Consider the following 23,726-nt stretch of genomic DNA (forward strand, 5'->3'; position numbering starts at 1 on the left):
TGATTTTGTCACGCGAAGCTATCGACGTGACTCGTCGCCTTCGATCGGCGCCGGGTTTTTAGACCCAACTGCTGTGTTGGCAGTCATTAGGTGACTAGACCCCCCCAATTCCAACCCTTAATGCCGAGCGCCAAGCAGGGAGGCAATGGGTACCAATGTTGTAAGTCTTAGGTATGACTCGGCCGAGGCTTGAACCATGATATATTTGTCGCCGATTTACAATTTCTACCTGGATAAGACTCAATTTTGGGGAGCCCTAGATCTCTGTTGGGACCCATAGATTTTTGAGCATGCCAGTCCCCGGGACCCATCACTTTTCACAGCTCAAATGAACACTGTTAATGTACCGTACCGTGGATTCATTCAGGCCATATTGTCGGGCTACGCTCGAGTAGCTATTTCCTGCTTTCAACTTGTCCAATAAACTCACTTTTTCGTTAATCGTTAACATCTTTCGCTTTTTCTTCGGTTCACTGGATGCACCAAGGGATGAAGAGCGTTTGGGAGGCATCACCAAGGGCTTCAAAAAACTTTTAGACTTAAAAAAATCGCAGCGAGTCAAAGGCTAACTCACTGCGAGCTATGGCGAGAAGCGTACAGTACCGTATACGAGATAAGCGTGGGCTACTGTAGTGAATGGGCCAATGGGGAGTCGAGTATTCAGCCAGTGCTGGCCAATCGGCTTGCGTTTATGCCCGTGATGCTTAGCGTATACTGTACGTGCATTTCTTTGTTTTAAAATTTGGTCAAATGATGCAATTACTCATTCTAATTGAATATTCTGTTTTCAAATTTTGTAAAATAATGTCATTTCTCATTTTAATTTAATATTTATCATTATTACTGTATGTGCATTTCTTTGCGTTTTAAAATTTTGCAAAATGATGCAATTACTAATTCTAATTAAATATTTTGTTTTCAAATTTTGTATAACGTCATTTCTCATTTTAATATTTTTCATTACTGTACGTGCATCTCTTTGTGTTTTAAAATTTTACCAAATGATGCAATTACTCATTCTAATTGAATATTTTATTTTCAAAATTTTGTACAATAATGTCATTTCTCATTTGAATGTAATATTTTCATTATTATAAATTTTTAAATATTTTGCGATAATTTTAATTTTTGAATATTTGTTAGACCCACGAAGCTCTGCACCTGCCAAAGTGGAACTGCGAACTAGCATGTAAATGAGTCTAAAAGTTTTTTGGTGTTTTAAGACAAGTTTTGGAAGTTTTTGTGGAGAACGCCTCGGCGTTGTGTCGCAGCAATGGTACAACAAATAGCGAAAAGCCAAAATGGGCCCAACCGGCAAAAATAACACACCGAGAGCTAACAGGGGCTAAACCAGCTGGGACACGGAAGGCTAGCCGGCTGCTATAGAGGACTAACCGGGACCGATTAGCAGACATGGGACCAAGTCACACATGTGCAAGTCTCAAGTAAGTCTCAAGTCTTCACCTTCAAGTCCCAAGTAAGTCCCAAGTATTTTTTTCTTGGGCAAGTCAAGTCACAAGTCAAGTCCCGAGTCTTAGATTGCCAAGTCCAAGTCAAGTCACAAGTCATAAAAACAGCGACTCGAGTCGACTCGAGTCCAAGTCACTAAGTCTCAAGTCCCCATGTCTGCCGATTAGCGGAAAGACGGGAGGCCGGCCCACCAAAATTATGCAGTAAGCAGCCAAGATAACCCGGAGGTCAACGACAAAAAAGGGCCACTGCAACAAACACGAACCATGCCATAAATATATCAGTTGATCACGGCGGGCTAACCAGCTAGCCGACTGCTAAAGGGGCTAACCTGGACCAAACAAAACGGGAAGTCCTAGCCCATATGCTAACTGGGGGACAATATTGTACTCATTGCAAGACACAGGGCGGAAAACACAATGTCACAACCATATACTTAAAAGGAGGCAAAGGCTAAAAAGGAACACACGCTGTCCACGATGGATGCCCATGGCGCGTGGAATATTTCGAAACACGACACGTTCTCTGCCTCATTGGGGAAAAAAAAGCTATTTTATAATCCTTTTAAGTATCCCTCAATTGACTACTGTCCTCACTTTTTGCAGGAGTTTGATTTGAGCTTCGTAGCAGTGGTCAATGATACAGTAGGAACTATGATGACCTGCGGTTATGAAGACCCGAAGTGTGAGGTGGGACTGATTGTTGGTAAGTGTCCCCTCCTACCATGAATCAAGATTTCTTGGTTTTTACGTCATTAAAACTGAAACAATTAAAAAGTACCGTATTTTCCACACTATAAGGCGCACCTAAAAGTCTTCTCTTTTTTCAAAAGCTGACCATGCGCCTTATAATACAGTGCGCCTTATATATGGATCAATATTAAATCGCAAAGTCTTCCAACTAACTTGCAGCCGCCGACTCGATTTTCCCCCCGAACGTGGAGTAGTCCGCGGTGTATGCTGGGATTTATTTACCGGTGTTTCATTGGCTAACCAATGTGTCAATCATCATTTGAATCGATCGCTATTGGCTAAAGTTATTCGGAGCCTCGGATAGGCTAGAGGGCCGAAACAAACCCTGCAATTGGCCGAAAAAGATGTGTCAATCATCCGTTAAATCGATCACTATTGGCTGAAGTTATTCGGAGCCTCGGATAGGCTAGAAGGCCAAAACAAACCCTGCAATTGGCCGAAAAGATGACTGAATAGCAAGCTTGCTAAAGTACGCCATAAAGAAACATGCTTCATTAGTCTGTATTTGTAAACATTTGACTCTCCTGGATTTACTACACTGACGGTTGTAAGAAGACCAAGATTGCGTATCATTATTGAACGTGAGAACTTAGGTGAGCTATGCGGCTTTGTATTTTCCCGGTATCTTGTTTTAGAACGATCTTGATGTTGCTGAGATGAGTTGAGTGAATTCAACTCAATTCCGAGTGTTTATTGTCATATGCACAGTATAGTTGCGAGAGAAAAAGAAAATAGAAACTAAGGAATGGTTGGCATTTCTTGAATCCCAAGACTTTAACCTTCCGAATGATGAAACGATGCATTTGAGTGACATCGTACGGACACTGTTTCCGTACATGTCTGAGACACGTATTTGCTTCTTTGCAAGCTTTGGGAATGTTAAGGGGGTAATCAGTTGGACTGAACCATCTGACTGTTTTGTCCACGTTCCCATTGTAGCGCCTTATAATCCGGTGCGCCTTATCTATGGAAGCTATAGGACCAAAAACTATTTTTGGGGGGTGCGCCCTATAACCCGGTGCGCCCTATAGTGCGGAAAATACGGTAATTAGTCCCTGTCCTTCCAAAAGCATCCGAACGAAGCCTTGTTTTTTTGTGTTTTTTTTCCGTCCTTTTCCTTTTTCGTCTTTGTCTTTTTTTCCCTTTTCTTTTTTCCCCTATCTTGTTTCATTTTTCCCTTTTGTTTTTTATTTCATTTTTTCCCCTTTTAATTTTTTTTACAAAAGAGATTTGAGAACAGTTGAGAGAACGGTTGGTGAGAGTTTGAAATGCGGAGGACAAAAAAAGAAATTCCCCAAACTGGGTCAAAGCAGGAAATGATCCTAATTTGGACTCATTTGAGTGACATGTTTGTCTCCAAAACATTGTGCATTGTGGATCACAGACAATAGAATCTGAATCATTCCCTCAAAGCTTAGCACTTTGTCTTCCTCAATGCCAAACGAACTTGGAACTTTATTACTTTCTCTTTTTTTTTCTTAAGTCTCTTTTTTTTTTCTCTCTCTCTCTCTCTTTCTCTTTCTTTCTCCTTGTCTGACTCCCTCTTTTTTCTTTATCTCAATGTATCCCTATATATCCAAGTCTCTTTCTCTCTCTGCAACTCTCTCTCTCTCTCTCTCTCTCTCTCTCTCTCTCTCTCTCTCTTCTTGTCTCTCTGCTTCTCTCTCTCTCTCTCTCTCTGCTTGTCTCTCTCTGCATCTCTCTCTCTGTACATCTCTATTTCTCTGTCTCTGCATATCTCTCTATCTGCATATATGTCTTTCTCTGCATATGTCTCTATCACTCTCTCTCTGTATATCCCTCTCTCTCTCTCTCTCTCTGCATCTCTCTCTCTCTCTCTCTCTCTCTCTCTCTCTCTCTCTCTCTGCATATATGTCTTTCTCTGCACATGTCTCTATCACTCTCTCTCTGTATATCCCTCTCCCTCTCTCTCTGCATATATCTCTCTCTCTCTCTGCATATATATTTATCTCTCTCTCTCTCTCTGCATATATATTTCTCTCTCTCTCTGTCTCTCTCTGCATATCTCTGCATATTTCTTTCTATCTCTGCATGTCTCTCTCTCTCTCTCTCTCTCTCTCTCCATCTCTGTCTATTTGTTTTACCTCTATCTGTGTCCCTCGGTCTCTATCTCTCTAACTCTTTTTGTCCCTCTCATTTTCTCCCTTTCTCTCTATTTCTTTCTATTTTCCCCATTCTTTTCTCTTTATCACTTCTTCTCTTTTCATCCTGTCTTTTTCTCCCTTTTCCCATTTATTTCTCTATTTCTTGCTCTCTCTTCCCCTCCCTGTTCTCTCTCTATTTTACTTTCTCATGTTATTTCTTCTTCTTCTTTTATTTCTGTCTTTTTTTCTCTCTATCTCTTTAATCTACTTGTCCGGCCTCTGCATGAGTTTTTTCTCCACCACTTGGCCTCGAGCTAAAACGAGTCAGACAACCCTGTCCTAGACTTTCCACCCACCGGGAAACACTTGACTGTATTGTCTCCCCATGTACAAACCGTATTTTCCTTCTTTGCCTTTAGGCACGGGCACAAACGCCTGCTACATGGAGGAGAGGGAGAATATAGAAATGGTCGATGGCGATGACGGACGCATGTGTGTCAATATGGAATGGGGGGCTTTCGGTGAAAACGGGGAGCTCGATCAGTTCCTCACCGCCTTCGATCGTGTGGTGGATGACTCGTCCAACAACCCAGGAAAACAGAGGTATCGTACTCAAAGAGTCTTTCACATTCAAAATCATTTTGTTTAGAAGTGTTTCCACACCATCTGTACCACTCTATTGTAATTGGAGTATCCCCATACACCGGCGCTGATCTAAAAGCTTATAAAAATGTGGATGCTTACCGGTTCTTCGTATCTGGTACGCGTTGCGGCGCTGACAGAGAGGTGTTGAGAAATGAAACGACCGACGAACTGGCTGTGCCGGTGAAAAACATCTAACAGGAAGTGCAGTTTGCTGTGTTCTATGGAAACGTGGCTCACGTCTAGCATCCCGGCTTCAGCGCTGTTTGGGACAGAGAGACACAAAAGCCTGCGGGAAGCGGACTCGCTATCTACGTGAAGACGAGGCGGTGTAACCCTGGGCACAAAGATTTCCATCTGCTGCAGGGACGTCCAACTTTTGGCCTAGCGTGGGACGTTATCCACTTCGCTGTTGCTAAAACTACAACACAGCACCCCGAGGACATCTTTTTCATCTGTTAATAAACAACAAAAGGACACTGCTGGAAGTGTGAATTTCCCTACAGGGATGAATAAAGTATCTTTTTATCTATCCCCACATCTATCTATCTAGACATCTATCTATCTATGGTATCTATTGTATATATCTATGGTATATATCCATTGTATCTATGGTATATATCTATGGTATCAATCTATGATATCTATGGTATCTATCTATCCATCTATCTAGACATCTATCTATCTACCTATCTAGACATCTATCTCTATCTATCTAGACATCTATCTATCTAAACATCTATCTAGACAAGGAGACATCTATGTTGTGACTCATCCAGCCAAGATGGCGGCGCCCTGATGGCTGCGGCTGCATCGACTTGCAACGGTTTTTTTACGCGTCGGCCATAAGATCCAGTCTTCGACTCAGTTTTGATGGCGCACAAAGTCGGCTCGAACTGCAGATTAAGTTACGATCGCAGGTTTTTTTTGCTGGATATGCGATCATCCAGACATCAAGCGCTTGATGTTTATTAGCCACGGACTGCTATGTCGACAAGACCCAGCGGCCTACAAGGCAGCGAAGCAGAGTGGCAAGACGGCGGCGTGACCGCCGAACGAGGACATCAAGCGCTCGGTGCTACGACCACTCGGGTGTGTCTATTAGCCACGGACTGCTATGTCAACAAGACCTACAAGACCAGCGGCCTACAAAGCAGCGAAGCAGAGTGGCAAGACAGCGGCGTGACGAAGAAGCGGGCCGGGCTAACAGCTAGGCTAAAGGCTAACCCCTCGACGAAGCGGGCCGGGCTAACAGCTAGGCTAAAGGCTAACCCCTCTAACATTCGCTCTCTGGACAATAAACCGGACCATTTAACAACTGGAAGAGGCATCGAACCGCGAGATGACGAACTGCTGCGCTAAAATTCTGACGAAGACATGGTTAATCTTATCTATCCCGGCTGACGTTCAAAGAAACTGTGCGGGTCAGATGTATCGACATTTCGTTCTGTATACACGTGTACACGAATGACAATAAAGTAAATCTGAATCTGAATCTGAATCTATCTAGACATCTATCTATCTAGACATCTATCTATCTATGGTATCTATCGTATATATCTATGGTATATATCTGTTGTATCTATGGTATCTCTCTATGGTATATATCTATGGTATCTATCTATCCATCTATCTAGACATCTATCTATCTAGACATCTATTTATCTAAACATCTATCTAGACAAGGAGACATCTATCTATCTAGACATCTATCTATCTAGACATCTATCCATCTCTGTCTATCTAGATATCTTGACATCTATCTAGACATCTATCTAGAAATCTATCTAGACATCTATTTATCTAGACATCTAGACATCTATCTAGACATCAATCGATCTAGACATCTGGACATCTATCTAGACATCTATCTATCTCTATCTATCTAGATATCTTGACATCTATCTAGACATCTATATCTATCTAGAAATCTATCTAGACATCTATTTATCTAGACATCTATCTAGACATCTATCGATCTAGACATCTATATAGACATCTAGCTATCTAGACATCAAGACATCTATCTAGACATTTATCTATCTAGACATATATCGATCTAGACATATACCTATGATATCTATCTATGGTGTCTATCCATCTATCTATCTATCTAGTCACGTTTGCACGAGGTAGGGGACATTTTCACGGCAGGGGTGCATTTTTTCCAGCACGTTCCATGCGTACGCTGATACGTTTTCCCCACGGCGCCGTCCAATCTCAAATGGACTCTAACCGGAAGTCGCTCCGGCGCTGTTTCGTTTTATGGTTCATTTTGAAAAGGCCAATGCGTTTATCCGCAACAGACAGTAGCAGGAGCGCTCTCGTCGGTAGCTCCATTAAATGACGTACCTACTCAACATCGAATTTCTTGGAAATACATCAAACGAACCTTCTGGAGAATAATGGCCGCAAATCCCGGAGTACTTTAAGGGCCGTTGGTCCTTACAAATGATTATAGATATCCTTGGTTGTCTTCTGTCTTCATCAAAAGGGCTAAAAAAAAAAAAAAAAATCCCCAAAGAGAAAATGCACAGCGGGAAAGCACCATGGGAAATAATGTTTTATTCCTCTTTTGCGGTTATTGATATTTGTTTCAGCCGAAACGGCGGCGAACGATCGATGCCGTACTGGAGGCATCGGACGTTTGGAAGACATTTTTCCACTTCCTCCTCTTTCGTTCGATATTGAAATTTTGGACGGATTGAGAAATCCTTTTTACTGTCTGTTCCCTCCAAAATGCTTCACTTTGTTAAACACTACAAAGTTGAAACGCTCATAGATAGATAGATGGCTAGATAGATATCATAAATACCATAGATACCATTGATAGATAGATACAATAGATAGATAGATAGATGTCTAGATAGATGGATGGAGAGATGTCTAGATAGATACCATAGATAGATACCTTAGATACCATCGATACCATAGATTGATAATTAGATAGATGTTTGGATAGATGGATAGATAGATACCATAGATATATACAATAGATATATACCATAGATAGATGGATGTCTAGATAGATACCATAGATATTGTAGATAGTAAATAGATACCATAGATAGATACCATAGATATCATAGATACCATGGATATATACCATAGATACAATAGGTATATACCATAGATAGATGGATGTCTAGATAGATACCATAGATATTGTAGGTAGTAGATAGATTCCATAGATAGATAGATACCATAGATATCGTAGATATCATAGATACCATAGATAGATACCATAGATACAATAGGTATATACCATAGATAGATAGATGTCTAGATAGATGGACAGATAGATACCATAGATATTGTAGATAGATAGATATCATAGATACCGTAGATAGATACCATAGATAGATACCATAGATACAATAGATATATACCATAGATAGATGTCTAGATAGATGGATAAATAGATGCCATAAATACCGTAGATAGATAGATACCATAGATAGATATCATAGATGCCATAGATAAATGCCATAGATAGATACAATAGATAAATACCATAGTTAGATAGATGCCTAGATAGATAGATGTTGAGATAGATAGATACTTTATTCATCCCCATAGGAAAATTCACACTTCCAGCAGTATCCTGTATATAGTTTGTGTAGTTTGTTAACAGGATGGCCTCGGGGTGCTGTGTTGTAGTTTAGCAACAGCGGAGTGGAGTACGTCACACACTAGGCCAAACGTTTGACGTCTCTGCAGCAGATGGAAATCTTTGTGCCCAGGGTTACACCACCTCCTGTTTACATAGATAGCAAGTCTGCCTCCTCTCCACTTCCCGCAGGCTTTTGTGTCTCTGTCTGCCCTAACAGCGCTGAAGCCGGGTAGCTCCACATTAGCGTCCGGGATGCTAGACGCGAGCCCCGTTTCCGTAAAACACAGCAAACTGCATCCCCTGTACGCTTTGATGTTTTTCACCAGCACAGCCAGTTTCGTCGCTCTTATTTGGTAGAGAGTTCACATTTCCCATGATTACGGACTGTACTGAAGGCTTATACCGCTGCTAGCCGCTTAGCTAGCTCCGGCTCTGCATCCACGATAGGGCCCCCTCATCTCGCCGGCACGAGAATTCTTCAGGGCAAGGAGTTGATTTCTTGAATAAACACATTTTTGTGCATTAAAAGCCATAACCATAGGATAAAAAGTCATCAAAACGGGACGAAAAACACCGGAGATAGAAGCAGACAATTAAAACAATAAATCACAAAAAGAGCGAAGTAACATATATAAGAGAACTTAATTATAAAAACGGTCATTACTGCAGGACCAAATCTCGCGAAACGACAAACCGATGGCCCACGCTTTTAATCGTCGATGAGTTGTTGCCGCCCCATCCGCTTATCCAACTGCCGTGCGCTCCCGTGTTCCCGCCGTCCGTGGTGGGGGACGACTGACATTTAAAGAGTAACCAAGAAGGTTTTCCGAGAAATGTCCTTTTCCTCTTTTTCCCCTCAAGATACGAAAAGATGATCAGCGGGATGTACCTGGGAGAAATAGTGCGACACGTGCTCATAGAGTTGACGGAAAGAGGTTTGCTGTTCCGAGGAAAACTCTCCGAGAAACTGAAGACACGGGGCATCTTTGAGACCAAGTTCCTCTCGCAGATTGAAAGGTGAGAATTTGTCACTCTTGGATCATCTCTCTCTGTCTCTCTCTCTGTCTCTCTGTCTGTCTCTGTCTGTCTCTCTGTCTCTCTGTCTGTCTCTGTCTCTGTCTCTCTCTCTCTCTCTCACTCTCTGTCTCTCTCTCCCACCCCTTTTCTCCCACTCTCTCTTTCTCTCTCTGACTCTGTCTCTGTCTCTCTCTGTCTCTGTCTGTCTGTGTCTGTCTCTCTCTGTCTCTGTCTCTCTCTCTCTTCCACCCCTTTTCTCTTTCTCTCTCTGTCTCTCTCTCTCCCACCCCTCTTCTCCCTCTCTCTCTCTCTCTCTTTCTCCCACCCCTCTTCTCCCTCTCTCTCTCTCTCACTCTGTCTTTCTCTCTTTCTCTTTCTCTTTTTCTCTCTCTTTTTCTCTCTCTCTGTCTATTAAATTACCTGTCTCAATTTCAAAGCATTTCTCTTTGATGGAGATTCAAGATGGTCTTTATGGTCATGAACATAAGATTCAAAGTCTTTCTTGTCAACCATCCATTATCTGCACCGCTTATCCTCAGTAGGGTCACGGGGGTGCTGGAGCCCATCCCAGCTATCTTTCGAGCAGTGGGCAGGGGACACCGGGACAGACAATTCGCTCGCTCATTCACACCTAGGGAGATTTCAGTTAAGCCAATCAACCTGACATGCATGTTCTTGGAATGTGGGAGGAAACCGGAGTGCCCGGAGGAAACCCACGCAAGCACGGGGAGAACATGCAAACTCCGCGCGGGAATGTTCGATCTCGTGACCTCGGAACTGTGCCGCGCACGCGCCAACCACTGCTCCGCCGTGCCGCCCCTTTTCCTGTCATATGCACGATAAAGAAGCACGATTCCCTTCACGGCGAAATTGGACTTTGCTGTCCACACAGTTGCCCGCGTAAAAATATTAACTAAGAAACTGTATAAGTAAACGAATATGAGAAATATTAAAAATTAGATTTCCTTTGCGGCCTCGGGTGTACGGTGTTTACAAAAACAGGATGATATAAAATCCAAAATATTTACAGTTGGGGGCCTTGGAAGCTAGGATCCCGTTTGCTAGTTGTCCACTAGATGTCGCTGTCATGTGTCGTGCAAGCAAAAATGAAAACTACAAACTAGGGAGACTGAAAAGGAGCAAATAGTACTCTTTTTTTTTTCTTGAAGTCAGCCCTTCGCAAAGAAAGACCAAAACATTAAAAAAAAAGAGGAATAGAAAAGGAAAAAGTGGCAAAATAAACAAAACATGGTTTCTCTCTTTCAACTCTCTGTCTTTCTCCCTTTTTCTATCACTCTCTTTTTCTTTCACTCTCTCTGTCTCTCTTTTTCTCTTTCTCTCTCAGTGTCTTTTTACCTGATATGCTCTCTTCCTTTTTTCTTTTCCCTTTTTTTTCTCTTTCTCTCTTGCTTTCCCCTTCTCTCTTTCCCCCTTCTCTCTTTCTATTTCTCTTTGGATTTCTTTCTTTCTCTCTTTCTTTCCCCTTCTTTCACTATTTCTCTTCGGTTTCTCTCTCGCTCTCTCACTCTCTTTCTCCCTTTTTCTCTCACTCTCTCTTACACTCTCTCTGTCCCTTTTTTTCTTGTTTACTTTATTTGCTCTCTCCTCTTTTCTCTTTCTTTCTCTTGCTTTCCCCTTCTCTCTTTTCCCCCCTTCTCTCTTTCTATTTCTCTTTGGATTTCTTTCTTTCTATCTCTTTCTTTCCCCGTTTCACTTTTTTTTTGTTTTTCTCTCTCTTTCTCTCTCTTTCTCTCTCTCCCCCTCCCCCTTTCTTTCAGTCTGTCTCTTTTTCTTTCTTTTTTACCGTATTTGCTCTCTTCCTTTTTGCTCTCTTTTCTCTTTCTCTCTCTCTCTCCATCTCTTGCTTTCCCCTTCTCTCTTTCTCCCCTTCTCTCTTTCTCTTCTTCTCCCTTTCTATTTCTCTTTGGATTTCTTTCTTTCTCTCCCTTTCTTTCCCCCTGTTTCACTATTTCTCTTTTTTTTCTCTCTCTCTCTCTCTCCCTCTTTTTTTCTCTCTCTTTCTCCCCTTCTCTCTTTCTTTGTCCCATCTATCCTTTTTTCTCTTTTATTTCTTTCTCTCTCTCTCTTTATTTTTCTCTCATCGACGATTCCGGGCCCCGAGTTAAAATGAGTCGGACACCCCTGCGCTAAACCAAAAGGAAGACGATTGGATAAAACGCTACACGACACCGCAAAAAAAAAAAAAAAATCAATTCGATACGTGAACGGATAGAAGCCTACTCTTAGCCAGTCTACTTGAGAGTACACAATGCGGTGTCAAGGATTTCGCTTCAGCCAGAAAACGGAGTCAAGAAGGGAACGCCAAGTCAATCCGGGTGATTTGCTTTATACGCCACACGTCGGAATTTTTTTCTTTTTCTACTCTTGTCGATAGGGGCATAATGGGAAAGTTTTGCCCATCACCGAAGTGGCTAAGTTCAAACCTGACTTTTCCACAATACCATTTTTTTTTTAATATTATATCAAAGTGCTTAACCCCTTAGAAAATGAATACATCGATCGAATATTTTATTTGAAAGCCTTCCTGGTACTTGACCTTCAAACGTTATTAACAAGTCTATAATAAAAAAAAAAATTCAGCTTTATGTGCGTATATGTCTGAGAGTTTGATGTAAAGGGGCCGATGGATTCACAGGGTTCGTACGGGTACTTGAAATCCTTAAATACTTGAATTTTAATAGAATAGAATAGAGGAATAGATTGTCATTTTTACAAAATGGGTTGAACATATTGTGACAACAAAATTGGGCACAGCACTCCAGGTTCACATATGAACAGTGAGGATAAAAGAAGACAAGAAGATAAAGGAACAAAGAAGATATGGTTATAAAACAAGGAAGATAAGGTTATAGTTATAATTTACACAATATTTACACAAGAAATGTGGGCATGTAGGTATCGTATTTGTGCAATATGCGTTAGGTGCCAAAATAGTCAACATAGTGAAAAAAAATAGTCGACATTGTGCAAGGTGAGCAGTAAACATAGTGCAGTCACCATTGTACAAGAAACATAGACATGAGCACCATTTTACGTCTGTATGAGGTAGTGTGTGGGCAGAGAGCAACCGACGATTTTCTGGGCTGTGTTGATGACCCTCTGGAGCGTTTTCCTGTCTGCTGCCGTGCACCCAGCATGCCACACCGTAACGCAGTATGTTAGAATGCTCTCCACTGTGGCTTTGTAAAAGGACACCAGCAGCTGCTGTTTCAGATGATTTTTCCTGAGCACTCTCAGGAAATGGAGTCGCTGCCGGGCCTTCCCTACCGCCGCTCTGGTTTTTGCGGACCGGGAGAGGTCGTCGGAGAATTTGAAAGAGTGGACTCTCTCTACACAGTCTCCTTTTATGATGAGTGGTGCTGGGTTCCTGCCTTACCTCCTGGAGTCCAGTATGAGTTCTTTTGTTTTTGTGGTGTTCAGTACGAGGTGGTTTTTCGAACACTACGTTGTCAGTGACTCTACCTCATCCCTGTACGCCGCCTCGTCGCCTTCAGAGATGAGGCCGATCAAGGTAGTATCGTGTTTGTGAGGTGGGTCGGTGAGCAGTCAAAGGTGTAGAGAGTGAAAAGCAGGGGGCTCAGTACACAACCTTGGGGGGAGCCAATGCTCAGTGTTAGGTTGGGAGAGACGTGGTTGCAGATTTTCACCGACTGTGGGCGGTTTGAAAGGAAGTCCATTATCCAGTGGCAGATGGATGGAGAGTCCTAGGTGTGCGAGTTTCTCCACCAGGATCTCCGGGATGATGGTGTTGAAGGCTGAGCTGAAGTCCAGAATGAGCATTCTGACGTAGCTCCCCTGTTTATGGCGTCGTCAGTGGAGCGGTTTGCCCAGTAGGCAAACTGGTGGGGGTCCAGTGTGAGTGGCAGGGAGTCCTTGATGTGCTGGGACACCCACCTTAACAAAGGTTTACCGCACTCCAAACTTTCGTCGGGCAGATCCGCCATTGTTGTTTTGGTCTCGCGGTTCGAGATTTCGTCCGCACGCCGATCCCGGAAAACGAGATCTCGTCGCTTCGAGATGACGTCGTTGTTGTGGTGCTTGTCGTTGAGTGAAGGTTAAGTATGCGTACCTGTCAAGTACCTTTATGATGCATTTTAAGACGTGTACGACGTACAAGAAAAACGCAAATGATTACTCTAATACCAAATCTGCTCATAAAAGCCAAAAGAAACTCAATATGAATCAAATGATGACTCACAAGACGTGGTAAGCTTTCTCTCCCGGCTTTGATCTCTTCGATCTCCGGCAAAACGAACATCAAATGCCACAGAAACAAAATGAAAATCAATCCAAACAGCTTGCTGACATCATTTTTGCCGTTCCGTGTATTCCGTTACTCCCCAAGCTTGCACAAAATGGAGTCATTTTATTCCTATTTAGTTTCTTTTGTCTTGTATTAGCATATTTGGGATTGGAGAAATCCAAAAGTCATTGAAAGTAATCCAGTTCAAGTAACCCTACCCAACCCTGTATACCATAACTGTTATTATTAATATTCCTATTGGTGTATTTAATAGGGAAGATGTAGGGGTAGGGAAAATAAGAATTTGCTTCTTACTACCCCTTTTCGAACATATTATGTAACATTATTTTGTCTTCGAGTTATTGTTTTTGTTCAGTTTTTTATTTTAATGTTCGAATAAAGTTTTTCATTCATTCATTCATAGTAGAGGTAGTGGGAATGGATCGAGTAGAGATAGTAGTTACCAGTAGTTTAAAGACACTGTGCTAAACAAAAGAGCACTCGTTGCTTCAAGTTTCCCCAAAAATCTGTGACTAATCGACTCATTGCAGTAATTACGAAAAAAACTAATGAAATTCAGTACCCTAGTCGCTTCACACCCAAAATTAGGTGGGCTTGTCACAGGCATCTCTAGGTTTAAGATGGAACTCCACGTGAAGGAAAGTAACTCAAATGCATTTAACATCCATCCATTATCTGCACCGGTTATCCTCAGTAGGGTCGCGGGGGTGCCGGAGCCCATCCCAATTTGTTGCCAGCCAATCGCAGGGCACAGAGACAGACCACTCACTTGCTCATTTACACCTAGGGAGATTTCGGTTAGGCCAATCCACATGACATGCATGTTTTTGGAATGTGGGAGGAAACGGGAGTGCCCGGAGGAAACCCAAGCAAGCACAGGGAGAACATGCAAACTCCGCGCAGGAGGTTTGCTCTCAATTCAGTCAGGAGCCTTGAAAGCTAGGAGCCGGGTCAGGTTAGGCCCAAATGGGCTTTTCCGCAAAAACACAGCTGATAAAAACATTCCGTCCTTCTTAAAGGGACAGTGTCTTATATACGCTGTCGGCGTACTGCGACCAAAAAGGAGTCCAATTAAGGAGACTGAAAGTGACCAAAATGCAGCCTCTTTCTTCACCTTTACACCCAGCCTTTCACAAAGGGAAACAATGTATTTTTTAAAGGAATTTAAAAAAAAATAGGGAAAAAGAGGCAAAAACAGGGATGAAAAAAAGTAGGGGAAAATAAAGCAAATGGAGAAAACAACATGAAGAAGGAAGGAAAGGAATTAAATCAGAAAAAAAAGGGAAAAAAATACAATTTTCTCTTTTTGCTTTTTAGTTTCACCTTTTTCTCCTCTATTTTTCTTTCCCTTATTTTTTTCTTCTTTTGTAGTAACATGCTCAGTCATGTGGCCAAGTGTGAAAGGGCCAGATCCGATTTGAACATTCCATTTATGTGTGTGGAATGACGATAATATCTAATGATAAGTATGTAGGCACCTGATGAAGGTCGTGGGATGACGTCGTTGCAAGAGGTCACAAGCTGATTTGCTGAGGGAGTCGGGTCGGACAACCTTCACGAGATATCTTAACTTTATTTGAGAACACTATAAAAACCAATGTTGAACATCTGAAACTTTGAACGTGTCTCGAACGCAATAAAGCGCGTTCCCTTTTTGCCATATCTCCTCTCTGCATATAATTTGGGGCGACGCCCAACAACATTCCCTCCAAAATAATCAGGCCTGTTCGGGGCAGAACAAACCCCCCAAAAGATGAAAAAGTACGTGTTTTTTGCACACATCTAAGAAACGTATGAACGTCTGGAACTTTGAACGCGTCTTGAATACAAAAAAGCGCGTTCCTTTTTGCCATAGCTCCTCTCTGCGTATAATTTTGGGCAATGCCCAATGGCGTTCTCTCCAAAAGTGTGACGTTTTTAATCACAAAAGACTGCAGGGGTTACAATGACACTATCCCCTGATCTGAAACCATCATGCGGGCAAGATAAAAGTCAAAAACCTCAGCAGGAGGAAAAAAGAGAGTGCTAATCCCCCATCCAGGGTGTAATAGATTTAGTATCGGGTCACAACAGTGACCATCGAGAAGATAAACATAGCTGAGATGAGGTCAGTTGAGGAGGTTCTTCTATTTTTTTTTTGTCTTTTCACGTTCATTCGAAAAAATAGCGTCGCTGCAACTTTTTGTGATGTATTCTTTTTAATGTTCCTGTCTTTGTTCCACTCCATCCTTCCGTTTTTGTTCTAAATCGGGAACCTACGGCTCTTTTCACGACTCCACCTGGAGATAAAAGGAGACCTTTTCTCATTTCCGGAATCCTTCCAAATGTCAACTGCGCATTCGCCGAAGCAACGCCGATACTATAAATCGGGGGTCTCAAACTCGATTGACTCGGGGGGCCGCCGTAACGAGGGGCCGAGCGAGGCCTAATGGGGTTTTCCGCCGAGATAAACGCATATAGAAGCGTTCCATTGTTCTTGGATAGCATTTAAGAGAATTGGAGAGAAAATAAGACCTCAAAATACCAAAAATTCCGATTCTGTTTAAACAACTCAATTGATTTCAATATGAAGCAAAAATCCATCAATGTACTTTTTTTTGTACTTTTTTTGGAAAAAAAAAAAGAAAAATGGGGAAAAAAATTGCATTTATTCGACGTAACATGAAGCTCAACTAGCAGGAGCTGACATTATTGTCGGACATCCTGCTACTAAGGGTAGACCCATAAAAATAAAAACCTTTTTTATTTCTTTTCTTACTTTTGCCCATTCAGCTCCTTTTTTCTTTTTCTGCTTTTATTTCTTTGTCTTTTGTTTTTTTCTTTTCTCGCTTTTTCTTTCATCTTTCTTTTTTTTTCTTTTTTTCTTCCTTTTACTGGCTTTTTTCTTATTACTTTTAATTTCTTCGTTATTTTTTTCCTTGCCTTTTTGTTGTTCTCTACTTTGTCTTTTTTAAGGTAATATGGTGTCTTTGGTCACTTTCAGTCTTCGTATTTTGTATTCTTTTTTTGCACTTATCTTCAGTCGCACGACACAATACAGCAGCTTCAAGTATCGAAAAATACACACTGTCCCCTTAACTTTCATATTAAAGCAGGTGGCCTAAAACTATCATCCTGAGTGCCGCAATTGCCCCCCGGGCCGGGAGTTTAAAACCACTGTTATAAAGGGTTTGGTCCAATATATATATAGTCTTTAGTTTACAATCACGGTGTCACATCAACAATCGCTAAAGAATACTTTACATGGAAGCTCATTAAACAATATCTAATCACTGTCGAGACACTGGATCTAAAGAAACACACAGAACAAACTGTAAACAACCATACCCATTAATGCCAGCAAAGCACCTAGAGCAATTTGGATTCTGGGAGAGGTCGTGATGGGCGCAGCTCCGCACATATAGTGCAAGCGTTAGCTTCTGTCTATGCCAATATCGTTCTTGTTTGCAGTATTTTGTGATAACTTTACAAAATAACTTTGCTTGCACCTTGTTTTATGTGGGGTCTAAATTGACCTCTCACATGTGGGAGAGCTATTTACAAGTTGGCTAATGCTGAAAAAGATACTTTTTACAACAGCAGTTGGAGAGTGCGAGGAGCCAGGAGAGGAGGAATTTACGCGTGCCCGTCTCCTGGTCGCGCTCCTTAACTCTAGGGTGCCCTTCCCCCCTCAAACTGTGTTTTATTTAAGTAGGACAGAGACAAAGAAAGAAAAAGAAATGCCCTTTTGGGCGCTACCAATATTTGAAACAGAGAAACGTGATACCATCGGGTTAGAAATGCACGCTTTTGAGGAAATTTTTTAAGCCCACTTTACATTTTGAAATAATTTTTTTGGACAAAAAATGACGGTAGAAACAAGCCTCAACGCTGGTTACTGTGGGAGTGAGACATCTAGACATCTATCTATCTCTATCTAGCTATCTATCTATCTATCTAGACATCTATCTACCAGCGCATAACCTATTTTTTGTTCCCGCGTTCCCCGAAGCGACCGTCTGGCCATGCGTCAGGTCCGCTTCATCCTGCAGCATCTGGGTCTGACCAATTCCACGTGCGACGACGGCGTCCTGGTCAAGGAGGTCTGCAGGTCGGTGTCCCGCCGGGCGGCGCAACTGTGCGCCGCCGGTTTGGCCGCCGTGGTCGAGAAAATCAGACGGAACCGAAACCTGCAGCGCTTGACCGTTACCGTCGGAGTGGACGGGACACTTTACAAGATGCATCCTCAGTGAGTAGATTCTGGTCCTCGTCCTTTAAGTCGGTGGTCGGCGGGAAGGGTTCCCTGTCTGACGATATTTGATCGGTTTGTTTTTCTTAAATAATTACAATGTCAGGACCAGAACCAAAACGGAACCCAATCGCATAACGTTTACCACAAGTTTTATTGAAGGAACGAGGAAAGGGCGCGCCCACAATCCGGTGTTCGCTCTCCTACTCGGCTTGTGATCGGAACACGAAACTGGATTTTCCGTAGCGAGCGATGGCTGTGTCAGGGGCGGAAAACTGGTCGGTAGCCGGAACTGGAGAGCAAAAACGTGGTCGGGGACAGAAACGGGTTGTGAGCCAGGACGGGAGAGTAGACGTAGTCCGGATCAAAACAGGATCAAAACAGGTCAAAGACAGACGGGAGCAAAAACCGGACAGGTGGGAGTCTGGGTCAAAAAAGGCTTGCCTTGTATACACAGAGGTTTGCAGACTGACTGACAACAGGGGATAGGGGGACAGGACGGAGTTCAAATAGTGACAGGGAGCCAATCAGAACCCGCGGCAGGTGGCGCCAAAAGAGCGGGCACAGCTGAGTCACATAAGTAATCATGACATTCAAGGGTTATAATAATACCCTGAGGGATATATATATATATATATATATATATATATATATATATATATATATATATATATATAAATGGTCCCATTGAATCTCTAATTCTCATTTTTACTTGTGTTTTTTAGCACTCATTTCTGCTCGCATAATAGAATACTACAATACAATACCACACTGTCCCTTTAACTGTCTTATTAAGACATGGGTTTTAAACTCTCATCCCGAGGGCCTCAAAAGTGCTGCAGTTTTCAGACCCTCGCTTTTCGACTTTAGGCCCAGACGAGACGAAAACTAATCACTGAAGCGACCAAGTGGGCCGTGAGCACATTGGACAGCTGAGGTGGGGGACTCTGAAAATCCCTTTGAGTCTGCAAGAGATCTGAGGTTCACCCCCTGCCTGGCAAGCGGGAATCCTTCTTTCAATTGAATTCAAACGCATCGCCTCAAAGAATCGTAGCAGGGTGAACAAAAGAACAATAGGTCAAATAATCAAAATAAGGGAATCCTGTTTTTAATTTCGCGCGCTGTCGCCGACCACCGTTTCAAATGGAATTTCTCTGCAAATGCGGCCCCCTAACCCATTCTAAATCCAAAGTTTTGCAGGAATCGTGCAAGAGACGTTGCAGGATTTGGCCCCGCAGTGCAAAGTGACGTTCCAGAAGTCTGAGGACGGAAGCGGGAAAGGAGCGGCGCTCATCACGGCAGTGGCCTGTAGAATCAGAAATAACGCGCCAAACACTACAAATTAAATACCGTATTTTCCGCACTATAAGGCGCACCTAAAAGTCTTCATTTTTTTCAAAAGCTGACCATGCGCCTTATAATACAGTGCGCCTTATATATGGCTCAATATTAAATCGCAAGGTCTCGCAACTTACGCAACAGCCGCCGACTCGATTTTCCCCCGAACGCCAAGTAGTCCGCGGTGTATGCTGGGATACATATGCCGGCGTTTCATTGGCTAACCAATGTGTCAATCATCATTTGAATCGATCGCTATTGGCTGAAGTTATTCGGAGCCTCGGATTGGCTAGAAGGCCAAAACGAACCCTGCAATTGGCCGAAAAAGATGTGTCAATCATCCGTTAAATCGATCGCTATTGGCTGAAGTTATTCGGAGCCTCGGATTGGCTTGAGGGCCGAAACAAACCCTGCAATTGGACGAAAAAGATGACTGAATAGCAAGCTTGCTAAACTATGCCATAGAGAAACATGTTTCATTAGTCTGTATTTGTAAATTTTTGACTCTCCTGGATTTACTACACTCACGGTTGTAAGAAGACCATGATTGCGTATCATTATTGAACGTGGGAACTTAGGTGAGCTATGCGGCTTTATATTTTCCCGGTATCTTGTTTTAGAACGATCTCGATGTTGCTGTGATGAGTTGAGTGAATTCAACTCAATTCCAAGTGTTTATTGTCATATGCACAGTAAAGTTGCGAGCAAAAAAGAAAATAGAAACTAAGGAATGGTTGGCATTTCTTGGATCCCAAGACTTTAACCTTCCGAATGGTGAAACGATGCATTTGAGTGACATTGTACGGACACCGCATCCGCACGTGTCCGAGACACGTATTTGCTTCTTTGCAAGCTTTTGGAATGTTAAGGGGGTAATCAGTTGGACTGAATCATCTGACTGTTTTGTCCACGTTCCCATTGTAGCGCCTTATAATCCGCTGCGCCTTATCTATGGAAGATATAGGACCAAAAACTATTTTTGGGGGGTGCGCCCTATAACCCGGTGCGCCCTATAGTGCGGAAAATACGGTACTATTTTTCCATGAAGGTATGTTACAGAACCATTATCCCCTTCACTGTGTGTCGTATTGTTTGCTAGAAAAAAATTTATCCGACAATAGCATTTTTTTTAAAGCAGGGACGTCAAACTCTAGCTCCGGGGCTGGATCCAGACTTTGTGTTGGGTCGCGGGCTGGATTAATAAAAATAAAAAAACGCTAAAATCCAGCAGCAGGGTCATTTCCCGTGTGTGGTCGTACAACTTCTTAGAATGTGTAAAGAAATAAACTACCGTGTTTTCCCGCCCATAAGGCGCACATGAAAGTGTTGTGGATTAAACGTGAGTCGGCTTGATGAATAACATCTGGCGTTGTGAAATACCACGGTGTTGGCTGAGCTAGGTCGGGGCGGGAAAAAAACACTGTCGATTCTGAGAGAGAATTGCGGCCAAGTTTGAGAAAAACACCGCGTCGTCGCTGACCGACGCGGTCGAACACAGGGTATAAAAAAGCCGATCGTCTCCTAGACGAACGAGAACGCTGTATCAACTCTGATGAACCAAATAAACGGCATCTCCCTCTCTGCCATATTTGTCTGCGTATGTTTTAGGGCGATGCCCAACGACGTCCTCTCCAAAATAGGTCTCAGATTCCTTTCAAAACGCAAGATCGCTCACTATGGTCCGAGGTCTGTCGTCGCGGTCCAGGTTTGAATCGTGGCCATGTTTCGATGCCGAAAATGGTACGCGGAGGAACACGGAAACGGAGCAGCCGCGAGAGGACTGAAGACGAACGAATCGGCGGTTCGAATACGGAAGATGCTGAAAAACCAGCTGGATGAGTGAAGAGAACGTAGCTGAGTTTCGGCGGATGTGAGGCGTGGGGGCTCGAATCGGGAGACGGACTCGAGAACCGGACGGTCGAGCAACGATCAGGTAGCAAGTGGCCCTTCGACGGTCGCAGAATTTGATGGAAATCAGGCGCAGAAATGGCGGAAGAAGACAGAGAGAGATAAAGCGACAAATACCAAACTTCAGTTTTGCTCTTTTAAGGCTAAGTACCAGGACATTGCGGACAAGGCGACCATCACAGGCTGGCATGCCGCCCTCTGCCCAATCGAAGCTCGGGATTTCTCCGCCACATCTCTGCGCAGTTTCCTGCAGAAGATCTGCAGTACCGAGGGAGCTAGCCACAGTCGCCGAAAGCAGTCCCAGGTGGCTGTCAAAAGGTCGTAGCTGGACCCCTGCTGCTGGTGAAGGCTAACTCAGCCTTTGCTACTCCATTCAGGAGAGGTGTTCCGGGCGAAACATCCGTGACCCCGAGATACCTGCTGGGGATGCAGAAGGGGTCCGTCGGAACAGTTAGAACTCGCCCTCTTACTTGTTGTGGGAGAGCTATTTCAAAATGAAAAACTTTTTACAACTGCAGTTGCAGGAGAGGAGGAATTTACCCGTGCCCGTCTCCTGGTCGCGCTCCTTAACTCTGGGGACCCTTCCCCCACCAAACTATTTTATTTAAGTAGAACCAAGACAAAGAAGAAACGCCCCTTTGGGCGCTACCAATACAGTGGAACCTCAGTTTTCAAACGCCTCTCCGTTCGAACAAATCAACAAAACCAAACATTTCGAGAAATTCAAGTCAAAAAATCGGAGTTGGAACGCTGGTAATGCGTGAGCGCGTACGCTAGGGTGCGATGCTGAGCGGCGTACGCGTGTTTTAGCCCCTAATTATGCCTCCGAAGAAAGTCAGTGCAAGCGGCAAAGTTGCTACAGGTGAAAAAAGAAAAGTAGTGCGTAAAACTATTGCATTTAAGAAAGAAATAATAGCCAAATATGAAGGAGGTGTGCAAGTGTCTCATCTTCCCCCCACCGTCCACCTGCGCCTTCTGCTGACCACCACAAAGGTAAGAAATCCTATTCATAATTCTTTTCTATCCTTTTTTTTTAATTTTTACACGTTCATGTTAGCGTCATCTTTCGTACGGAAGATGACGATAACGCGAACGTACGATTAGCCTGGGTTAGCTTTGTTTACGTTAAAAATTCAAGGTAAACATTCAGGGTGTTGGAACGGATTAAAACGATTGACATTATTTTTAATGGGAAAAATGATTTCGGCAATCGAACACATAGGTTTTCGAACAGGGTTCTGGAACGGATTATGGTCGAGAACCGAGGTTCCGCTGTATTTGAAACAGAGAAACGTGATACCATCTGGTTAGAAATACACGCTTTTGAGGAAATGTTTAAGCCTACTTTACAAGAACCTTAACATCCCCCAATCGTCGTCGCTCCCGCAGTCTCTTGTAGCAAAGCACCTCCGGTGTTTATTTCATCCTTTAAACCACACCAAAATCTGTTTTGCTCCCGCTTTTTTTCAATATTGTATGCTGGTCTGTAGTCGTAAAGCGGTCACGCGGCACTCGGGCCCAGGGAGCCGCTGCGCCGTATCGGTCGATAAATACAGGAGTCATGCAAGTTACATTTCAGAGTGACGAATGTTTAATCAGAGTACGGCAACACGAGATTTTTGTTGAGTTTGGATTCATTTCGTTCGTTCTGACATTGAATGACACCGACGTCGGCATACATAACAAAAACGAAAAATTCTCGAAACTCCAGACCCTGTGATTGGTTCTCCTTTCTTCTATTGGTTGTTGAAAAAGCATTACTGGTAACGTTGGTGCGTGTTGCTTTATCTAGCAGCTCTTTGGCGCTCCCTGGTGGCCCCCTGGCCCTGTTTCCAAAATGTTTGATAATGGAAAATGATATGGGTTATGTAGGAGGACAGACATAAACCAAACATTCTTAACGTTTTTCAATAAATTTCATCCTAGGTGCATGTCCACTGTGAGAGAGATAAACTAAAAAGAAAAATGTCACATGAAGTGAACAGACTGTGACCAGTTGTATCATAAAATATTTGAAACCCCAAAGTGTTGATTTGTAATCAAAAGATGATTTGCATATGTGTCATGTCAAATTTCATTGTGTGTTCAAATGAAATTTTGCCCATTATCGCTTAATCCACCGATTGCAGAACTTTATTTTGAAAAGCATCAACAGGCCACACGTGACTGACATCAACAGCCTTTAAAAGAGAGGTGGGAACGCCTTTCATTTTTTTCCTACACACCCGCCCGCTCGAACGGAAGGCCTCTCGGCCTTTGCCCCCTTGGGACAATGGGGACAAAGTAGGCCGGGATCCAGAGGGAGCTTTTCATACACCAATGATGAGGCCTGGATGACCTGACGAAACCCAGCCATGAAGCTAAGGTT

General features: G+C 43.0%; 1 protein-coding gene across 1 annotated transcript in view; it reads left to right on the plus strand.

Annotated features, from left to right (window-relative positions):
• The window catches only part of hk2 (hexokinase 2), a 71,255-nt gene extending 50,219 nt beyond the window's left edge, over positions 1–21,036 (plus strand). The window contains exons 14-18 of the mRNA XM_088337016.1: positions 2,076–2,175; positions 4,747–4,930; positions 9,444–9,599; positions 17,876–18,112; positions 19,305–21,036. Coding sequence (XP_088193142.1) covers positions 2,076–2,175; positions 4,747–4,930; positions 9,444–9,599; positions 17,876–18,112; positions 19,305–19,458 — 831 coding nt within the window. The 3' untranslated portion in view covers positions 19,459–21,036. The remainder of the gene's footprint in view (positions 1–2,075; positions 2,176–4,746; positions 4,931–9,443; positions 9,600–17,875; positions 18,113–19,304) is intronic.
• Positions 21,037–23,726: the final 2,690 nt, after the last annotated feature.

This window comes from Urocampus carinirostris, chromosome 5 (assembly GCF_059441175.1).
Source record: "Urocampus carinirostris isolate Australia breed hairy pipefish chromosome 5, RoL_Ucar_1.0, whole genome shotgun sequence".
Lineage (NCBI taxonomy): Eukaryota > Metazoa > Chordata > Actinopteri > Syngnathiformes > Syngnathidae > Urocampus > Urocampus carinirostris.